The sequence below is a fragment of the Sardina pilchardus genome, chromosome 12 (genome assembly GCF_963854185.1).
Source record: "Sardina pilchardus chromosome 12, fSarPil1.1, whole genome shotgun sequence".
Classification (NCBI taxonomy): domain Eukaryota; kingdom Metazoa; phylum Chordata; class Actinopteri; order Clupeiformes; family Clupeidae; genus Sardina; species Sardina pilchardus.
Window position 1 is genome coordinate 14714964 of NC_085005.1, and position 10000 is coordinate 14724963.

General features: G+C 42.8%; 2 protein-coding genes across 3 annotated transcripts in view; one reads left to right on the forward strand and one right to left on the reverse strand.

Annotated features, from left to right (window-relative positions):
• smek1 (SMEK homolog 1, suppressor of mek1 (Dictyostelium)) overlaps positions 1-2292 on the forward strand; it is a 19398-nt gene extending 17106 nt beyond the window's left edge. For both annotated transcript variants that reach the window (XM_062550378.1, XM_062550379.1), the window contains exons 15-16: positions 1-175; positions 542-2292. The exon at positions 1-175 is cut by the window's left edge and continues 67 nt beyond it. In XM_062550378.1, coding sequence (XP_062406362.1) covers positions 1-175; positions 542-661 — 295 coding nt within the window. In that variant the 3' untranslated portion in view covers positions 662-2292. The remainder of the gene's footprint in view (positions 176-541) is intronic.
• Positions 2293-2945: 653 nt separating this feature from the next.
• Positions 2946-8187, reverse strand: LOC134098373 (trypsin-2-like). The gene is made up of 5 exons (XM_062551404.1): positions 8039-8187; positions 5731-6028; positions 5171-5436; positions 4597-4685; positions 2946-3125 (listed from the first exon to the last, which is right to left on the reverse strand). The coding sequence occupies exons 1-5, from the start codon at positions 8082-8084 to the stop codon at positions 2946-2948; spliced, it is 879 nt and encodes a 292-aa protein (XP_062407388.1). The 5' UTR covers positions 8085-8187.
• Between the last annotated feature and the right edge of the window lie 1813 nt (positions 8188-10000).

Genomic DNA, 10000 nt, shown 5'->3' on the forward strand with positions numbered 1-10000 from the left:
CAAGCTGTCCTTCTCCAGCTCGCCCAAAGCCTCCAGCCTGTCCTCCTCTTCGTCCTCCACCTCGCCCTCCTCATCGCCCTCCTCCCACCCGGGGTCGCCGGGATCGCCAGGCTCGCCGGGGGCGACCCCCCGCAGCTCCTCGCCCGCCTCCACCACCACCACCGTCACCACCAAGGTACGTGAACTTTGACCCTCGTTTGTTTTGACTGTTTTGTCCAGCCATACCATGAGGCATCGCTGCGCAGCTAGCATGTTCGCTGAGAGAGACATGGAGCTCAATATTCTTGGTCTAGGCCAGTGGTTTTCAAAGTTTTCACAATGAGCCTACCTCAGAACACAATTCCGCGTATCAGTTCAGCAGTGGAGCAAGACGTCTTGTGCAGTTATGCGTCTTTCCAGTCATTTGAATTAGGGCAGAATGCTCATAAGTCTCTCATCCCCTCTGTCTATCTGTGTGTGTGTGTGTGTGTGTGTGTGTGTGTGTGTCTGTGTGTGTGTGTGTGTGTGTGTGTGTGCATGCATACCCAAAACACACTTTCAGGGCACCCTGGTGGGGTTGGTGGACTATCCAGACGATGACGAGGATGAGGAGGACGACGAAGAGGACTCCGACGGCAAGGAGGAGAGTCCGCCCCTGTCCAAGAAGACGAAGCTGGGCTAGTAGAGCGTCACCCCTGCGCCCTGTCCCTCCCTGCCAATTTCCCGAACCCCCTCCACGCTCTCCGCGTCGTCATGGCAACACGCCCGCCCCCCCCTCCCCCTCCTTCTTCCCCGCAGGGGAATGGTTGCCTGCCGATGGACTATTTTGTTGAACTTTGTAGAACTTAAAAAAAAATAAATAAACAGACAAACTGATTTAAGGAGAGAAACAAACAAAAAAAAAAAGAAAACAAAACAAGAATGAATGAGAGAACGAATGCAGAGGTCCCCTCCGATGGGAGGATGCGAAGGGAACGGAGAGAGAGAGAAACAAGGGAGGACAAAAAAAAAGGATGGGGGAAAAAAAATCTCGAAGACATGAAAAGGAAAAGTCTCCTCATGGACATTGCATGAGGAACCTCCATGTTCAAGTGCCAATTGGAGACGTGAGTGAAGAACTGACGTGGATGAACACCGGAGAGAAAGGAGAGAGAGGGCGAGAGAGAAAGAGAGCGAGAGAGACAGAGAGAAAGATGGAGAGAGAGAGAGAGAGAGATGAAGACTGTTGCTGTGGTTGGGAAAAGAGATTTTTTGTTTTTGTTTTTGTTTTTAAGGATTTAATGACTTAAAACCAACAAAGCTAAGTACTCTTGGGGGAGAAAAAAAGACCTAACACATGCGCACACACATGCACATGTAAACACACACACATACACACACAGGCATGCAATTAAGTGTGTGCACACATACACACACACACACGACGCAGAGACTGGTGCCCCACCTGATGTGCCGGGCTCGGACCAGTACCACACACACTGCCCCCCGTCTCAGGGAAGGAGAACGCAGTGACCCGAAGCGGGCCAGCCAATCCAGAACCACAACCACCACTCCCTTTCAATGGCTCCTCTGTTTCTTTCTCGCTTTCCTCTACTCCCCCTCTTTTCTCCTTTTTCTTTCATCTCTTCTGTTTTTGTTTTTATGATCCTTTTCTCTATTTTTTTTTTACCTTTAGTTTTTAAGAGCAGACGGGAGACTGGAAAACACAAAAAAAGGTGTCTTAGTTGTCGTCGCTTGTTGATGATGTCATCTTTGTCATTGTGGCTCTCTATCTCTCTCTCTCCCTCTCTCTCTGTCTTTGCCCCTTAGTGGGAAGTTCTTCCTCTGTTTTCAATGCCAGCAGTGTCTGTTTCTGATTCTCATTCTCTCTCTCTCTCTCTTGCTCTCTCTCACTCTCTCTCTTTCTCTCCCTCCCTCCTTTTTTTAAATCAGCATAATGAGACCTGCCTTTTGGAGTTCAGGTTGTTTTCAGTCGCACTTGGTCTGGTTTTAAAAAACCTCCCTTCAAGGAGACTGAGAGAGAGAGAGGGAGAGAGAGAGAGAGAGAGAGAGTTCAACCCTCTTCTCTTTTTTGCCCTTTGAAACTGCAGATTTTTTTTTGTTTTGTTTTTGTTTTGAACATTTGTAACCCTCTCCCCCTCCTCCCTACCGTTTTGATTAAAGATTGAGTGGAATTCTAGATGTGATCGATTTATTGTCATATCTTATGTTGTTTTCCCCCCTCTCTCTCTCTCTCTTTTTTTTCTTTTACATGAGTGTAAAAGTTAGTTGTGCGGTATATTTGGGACCATTAAAAAGATCTTTTTGCTGTAACCTTGTCTCTGTGCAGTCTTCCACGAGTCGTTTACCTGGCATTGCTTTAGTCTTGTGTTCTTGTATCAAATATGCAGAGTATATCCATGACCGTCTTCAGCAAGACACTACTTGATTGAGAACCTGAACTGTGCGATTGCGAGAGCTGGCGTTCAGTATCAGAGCTGCTTGAACACCAAATGATGTAATACAGCGTACATCCACCAGAACGATCTGCAAGCTGAACTGGTGTAGTATACATAAATCCTTTATCATACCATGCTGATTCTCTAGCGCAACACCCAACCGAGTCCATATTATAGACAACATTTACATTAACAATAGCGGCTGAGACTAAGCAGCACACTGAGAGCCTTTCGTACACTGTCTAGTACGTCGGGTTTTTTTTTTTTTTTTTTTTTTTAACAATAATTCTGCAGCAAAGGCTTTCTACAGGAGGGTATTTAGTGTGAACACGAATGTGGGAGCTTCTAGAGCTCTAGAGCTTCCCACCATCGGTGCATGCCACAGTCTGCACCTCTGGCGCTTAGGCCCTAATGAGTCTTAAGTCTAACATGTCAAAACACATGGACCAAGCTGTAGCCTCATTGCTACAATGTCAACAAAATTAAGATATTTGTGCATTGCTTTGAGTTCTTTATTCTTCGTTATAATCACACAAATGTTTTTGAAACCCATTTTAAAAAACTGGACCCTTCTGTCTGCTTAGTGATCCATTCCCGGATTCTTTTCAAACAGATATTTGTGTACTTGATTGAGTGAGACTCTCCGTCTTCAAATTTGACTATTCCATAGAGCAGTCCATCATAGATAAATGCACCGCCAGCATGCCCCTGTGTGAGAGTGAGAGTTCATATGAAAGAGAAATGAGAAGATTAGATGTAGACATAAGACTAGTCATTAATAATATGATACAGTGAGTAGGCCCTATCTCAGTATCTCTGTGGCAATGTACTGCATGTTTCAGCATTCCTCTGAACACAGCTTGATTAACTCTCCACACGTAAAAATTGTGTTTCTGTATCAATCAGTAAACACAAGCCATCATTTACTAAGCACACAATGTGTCAACACTGATGGTATGAATACAAGACACATCTGGCTTTTGCTTTCTCTGTGCACAAGGTAGGCTACAGTATGTCAGTTTGAGGTCATACTTTTGTCATAGTTCTGTAAACATACAGGGATCCAAACTTCCGTATTGATGCTCACACTCCTCAAAACAAATACAAGTCAAAACACAAAAAAGCAATTTCACTTAGACAAAAAAAAAAAAAACTGTCTACATCATGACGTGTCTGGGTACGGCCACAAAAACAATGTCCTCCTGTCCAAGGCACCGGGCTCCTGGTCCTTGTCTTCCTCTCCCTCCTTCACCTCCTTGTCCTCTTCCTCCTCCTCTTTCTCATACTTCTTCACCTCCACGTTCTCTTCCTAGGCCTCCTTTAATTCTCACTCTTCCTGCTCCCTCCACTGTACTCCACACGGATATCTTACCTGTGCCTTATTTACACTGCTTATAGGCTGATTGCAAAGTGAACTAATTATCTAAAACAGTTTTCATGATGTGATCGTGTGCCATACAGTTGGCAAAACAGTGCAAACGATAATAAATGTGTGTATAATTTTGCTATAGTGTGTTGGAAATTTGGAAATTGAGTGTAAGCAGTGAGTTGTGTTTAAAGTTCCGCAAAAAGAGTGCTGTGCAGTGAATTGTGCCTACAGTTTTGCAAAGTGTGTGTTACAAAATTGCAAACTGAGTGCAAAGTAGTGTTTGTGATTTGATAGTCAGGAGGATCTATCTGGATTTTGCTTTGAGGCTAAGAGTAGCTCCTAACTGGCCAATTTTATAACTTTGTTTTGACTAATAATATGCATAAGTATATATTTTGCCTTTGTGAAACAATGTCGAACTTGACACTGCGTTTAGTTGCCTGTAGCAAGACGCCTGCCAAGTCCGCAATCAATTGGATGAACGGTTGTTTGCGACACACACAAACACACACAGAGACAGACGTTGCTGTAATTTATTGATAAATTCTCCTAGCAATAAGTTAAATGCTTTGAGAAAATGGGCCCAGATCAAAGACATTCTGATGGGTTTACCTCCTAAAATAAAACAAAACTGACTGATTATGAGAACCGTTTTTAGATAGATAGATATTGTGTGTGTGTGTGTGTGTGTGTGTGTGTGTGTGTGTGTGTGTGTGTGTGTGTGTGTGTGCGCGTGTGTGCGCATGTATGTGTGTGTGCATTCATGTCTGTGTGTGTGTGTGTGTGTTTTAAGAGGTCAAGGCCACTTACGCTATAAGGCTTGTCACCTGTGCAGGTATCAGATGTTCTCAGACACTCATTCACATTCAGGTCACTACACATGGCAAGAGGTAAGGTGCCTGTGGAGGTTTGGGGCAGAGATGTAAATGTGATGGAAGTTTCAATAGCCATTGGATCAAGAACAACATCATTAGGGATTACAGAAAAGATTGTGTGTGTGTGTGTGTGTGTGTGTGTGTGTGTGTGTGTGTGTGTGTGTGTGTGTGTGTGTGTGTGTGTGTGTGTGTGTGTGTGTGTGTGTGTGTGTGTGTGTGTGTGTGTGTGTGTGTGTGTGTGTGTGTGTGTGTGTGTGTGTGTGTGTGTGTGTGTGTGTGTGTGTGTGTGTGTGTCAGGGATGGAAATCAGCACCAGCCACCAGCCAAATGCTGGTAAAATGTGAGAGTGGCTGGTAGATTTCAGACACAAAGTCATAGTTTAACATTGAGTGGCAGGTTAATTTGACCAGGAATCTGCTATTGGCTGATACATTTTCACATTTTCAAATTTTAATTTCCACCCCTGGTGTGTGTGTGTGTGTGTGTGTTTGTTTATGTGATTTCTCAACCTGTGTTTACTGCTCCACCCCTAGTGTGGAGGGCGGTGGCTTCCTTCCAGCCCATTAGTAGCATCTTTTTGTCATTCGTCAGCTTGGTGCACATCTTCTCGTCTGGCATGCCTATGGTCGGGTCTTTCATTTGCTCTTTCTTTTCATTGGATCTGTCCAGCTTCAGCAACATGATGCTGATATCATGGTCCTTTTTGCTCTCGATCTTGATCGTTTTTTTGATCTTGTAGTTTTTTCCACTACCGCTTTGCACCACCTCCAGATGACTACATTTGGCAAGGAGAAAAACAGTTATTCCCTTTGCTGCTTGTCAGCCAAAGCACTTTTACATACAGTAGGACATACTATAAAACAACAAACAATTATTTGACAATATCCAAGTGCTAATAGCCAGGAACAAAATGCGTCAGTAACAAATATAGTTAAAATGTCTTTAGTGGAAGCCAAGACATTACGGCACATTTTTCTGATGTCATCCTACAGTTGCTGAGTGACATTTAAATGAGTTAAAGGTCATTCGTAAGGACCCCCCCCCCCCCCCCACCCTGCCCGGTCCTTACGAATGGTAGCAGTTGGCATCGGTCAGCACCCAGTTCTGGTCGATGAGGCTCCCGCTGCAGCGGATCTGGCCTTTGGTTTTACTTCCGGAATTCATCGTCATCAACAGCACCTGATGATTGGACTCATTCCTGGTGCACTCGGTCCCGCCCCCACCTGGCTCCGCCTGGCCCCCACCTTCTCCACCCTCAGGCTCTTCAGCACCAGGCTCTTCATCATTTTCAGCACCAGGCTCTTCATCATTTTCATCACCACCATCTTCATCCGGCCCATGGCCAAACACAACTCCTAGCTGCCAACCTTTAGAAGGAGGCCGGGAGAGACCACATATAAAAGAAGCAATTTAACTCGATATACAATGAAATGTTAAGTTTCGTTTAAAACTTGACAATTAATGGTTTTGGTTGTTTTTAATGGTTATTCAAAAATATTGAATACAGGTTCAGGTTACAAAGTATGCAAATTAAGAGCGGTCTGTGCAATCAGATATGGTTGAAAGGATTATCATCAGCCAAGGAATTAGGATCCTCACAATGCTACAAAGCAATATGGTGCATACAATTGATTTAGGATGCAGGGGGGAGGTGGGGGAGGTCTCATCACCTGAGCCAAAGACAACTCCTAGCTGCCAGCCTTTGGAAGGAGGCAGGGAGAGAAGCAATTTAACTTGATTTAAAATGAACCTAGCTGTGGCACACCATTACTTATCTAAAGAAATGCAGAAAAGGCTATGCAGGTCAACAATTTCTTTGTCAGATACAAGTTTCAACACATTATAGAAGTCCATCTAAATTAATGATGTGAAAGTTATGAAAACAGGTTTTAAAGGACACTTCAAACAAAATCAGAGAACGAACATACCCAGCTCAGAGGATGATGGCTACACACCTGTGGTGTGTGGAAGTTCTGAGAGAACGGCTCTGATAACAAATGTGGCAACTTCCCTTAAATATGCTACGCTGTTTGTGACTGGTTACATTAATAGGGAGACTGCCTTTCCTGGCCTTTTCCTCTTTTTCAATAGATGCCTCATGGATTATCGGAACATTGTGGTGAGTAGTACTATTTATTATTTATTATGATTTATTATTAATTCATGATTATAATTATTTATTATTATTTATTATTCATTTTGTCATTAGATAGGCATTTAAATTAAGGGCCTGTCTAGCAACTCCTCAGGGGCTTTAAGTGTATACACGTAGGCTTAGCCCCTACATGTATTTGTTATAGAAATACTTCTTACAAGTAAGTCTTACAATTGCAGTTGAACTATCTACATGTGCAGAGGGCATGACAGGCTGTTTTAGCTATCTTTACAGCAACCAACCACAGCTTGTACTGACTCAACTATCAAACAGGGACGTAGCAGTGTTTTAACAGCCCCACTTTTACTGAAACACAAATCAACCCCCCATCCCACGAAAATGTAGAAATGTAGGAAGTCAAAGATGTTGAAAGCAGGGGTGCACGCACCAAGCACTTGTAGTTTCTGTGTAGACAGGCCCTTGACTCGTCTCACTCTTGACACATTAGCATATGCTGTCTATACGCAACTTTTCTCAAACTATGCGCCTCCTCCGCAGAGCCGCAATGTTAAATTATGTCGGTGCTTCTGTCACACGTCTGATCATCTGTAGCTAGACTGAACTGGTATTATGGAGTAGCAGACTGAAAGAAAAATTAACTAAAAGCCTACAATTGTCCTGAGTGTCATGTAATATATGTGCGTCCCTGTACAAGTGAAACTTAACACTAGAGATAACATTGGCTAAGCAAGAATATTTAAAACAACAGACCATGTGGATTCCTGTGACTATCCATGGAAACAGCATAGAAAGGGCATAGCCTAATAGTCTGAATGGACATTAATTAAACTGGTGTGTAGCATCATTTATAATATAATATATATTTCCTTGTTTGCAAACATGCTTTGAATGTAATTTTACAGTTCTGTCATTATTCTGAATCTTTTACATTTTAGATATTAGACCTATGCATTAGTAGCCCAGTGATACCTCAAAAGTAAGCTGTTATCTGTTCGGCAAATTATTTTAGCCTAAGTATTCGATATAGAAAATAGCCTATTGCGGTGATTACTTTAAAAAACATTTACTTGTCTATAAAGCCTATACATAAATGCAAGCCTTATTTTGACTTTAAACATGACTTTTGCCAGAGTAGGCCTATGTATATTCTCATCCCTCCATTTCTCCATCCTTCTCACCAACATATTGTCAAAACCTTTAAAGTAGCCTACCGTAGTAGATTTATCCTCTTATCTAAACAGAAGATTAAAATGGTTCTCACCTGCCAGGACCAAAACTAAGAAAATGCAAGTCTTCACTGAAGCCATGTTGAACTTTCATGCATCACAGTGGGTTGCAGGTTCACGGTGTCAAGACACTGATCGGGTGGATGGATATTAAAGTCTACAAATGCACACTGTCCAATCAGATTCAGTCAGCCCTAATATCATCTCTCATTTGCTGGGCTAGTACACGTTGACACATCACCATGGATGTTGCGCTATGCTCTGCTCTGACTGCTAATTTTCCATCACACAGGGCACACCCACATGAGTTCCAAAGGGATATTATCTAGTAGGTGTCTGTGCAACCCTGAAGCCATGACAAAAGGCCTTTGCACACCAAACTCTATATTTGTTGTAGGCACCTTTAAGAATATGTTAAATAAAGAACTTGCAGTAGGAAACCTTATTGTCTTTGCTGACAATGGATGTGGACAAATGCAAAAAATCGAATACTCTCCAAAAACCTTGCACGTCGCGCCTAAAAAAACGCCCCCCGGCTGTTGTAAAATCAGTGTTAACTCTCGGGGCTTATTGGTTAATTTTAACAGCGATTGAGACAATATGAGGTTGTATCTATTTTCTTTTTTTTTTTCTAGAATGCAGACTTTCAGCTGAAGCATTCGGTGAAAGAAGACTTTATGACGCGGTTGACCCTTCTCCCTCAAAACCTTGTTGAAATTGAATTAGGTTGCTCATGTATTGCAGTCACCTGACATATAGAGTCAGTTACGCTATAGGCCTACCTATTCATCATAACCATTGTGTTGGTAAACAGATTGAAACTTCTGTGAATTAGAAACATAGAGTGGAACTGCCACTGGTCTGACATACTGAAATCAATGATTTTAGTAATTTTCCTCTAAAAGGGACATGGTGCTGAAAACTTTCTCTGTATGATTGCAGGTCCAAAGAAGGGCGATCAGATTAACACATTTGACTGTGTTCTCTCTTGTTTGAGAAATGATACCTTGCATATTTTCTGATAACAGGGTTGCTACTGTAAAGGGATGACACAGACGCTCCTCAGGAGGAGAATTGTGTTGGCCATCAGAGGTTTAAACGTGTGTTAAATAGGACAGACTAGTGAAGCTGTGGTAAATATGATGAGAAACCAAGATTAATCGGACATAAAAATCATAAAATAAAGAGCTTAACCTTGAATAATTATCAAGTAGTTTTACAACTAGCAGAGTAGTGGCATGACATGCGAGTAGAAATATAAATAATGGGTGAATTAGCCATTTATTACCAGTAAATATAAAGGTAGACTGTAAGAAAGTATGGGAGCAGATGGTCAAATAAGACATGGTCAAAAGACAAAACTGGAGGGCTAATAATGACATGGGCCCATTCTCAACCTTTCTCCTCGATGCGCAGTCCTCCAGGCTCATTCCCACTGATCTATACAGTAACTAGCACTGGATAGCCTATCCCATTGTTGCCGCCCCATGCATCATTCTTTATCTAGATCAGTGGGAACGAGGACCAAGGAAGCAAAGGAGGATAAGTACTGAATAACAAGACGAAATGAGAGGCACCCATGGTGTGAGGTAAATGTCAAGTTATCTCTTCGATTTATGACAACTAATTCCATAGGAAAATTGTAGTAATACTGTGACGTCCCTTAGCTCCCCCTACCCCTGCTGTTGTCTATGGTGGCCACACGGGCAGGTTGCCGGCTTGTGCCCAGATAGCAAAGGCAGATTGGCAGATAGCGGACTGCTGGTGGCATGCCGTCGGTGGCGAGCCATTGTGGTCCGCCATTCCAAATAGGCTATTAGACACAACATGTTATTAAAATGATGGATAAAGGATAACTGAATGAATAAAAAAAGATTTTAGGCCAATAGTGGCAAAATATTGGGCCATTTGTCAGCAACCCACCAGCGGACCGCCACAGAACCGATGAGCAAAACGCCAGCGGACAGCCAGATCTGCCCCCAGTGGGCCAAAAATGG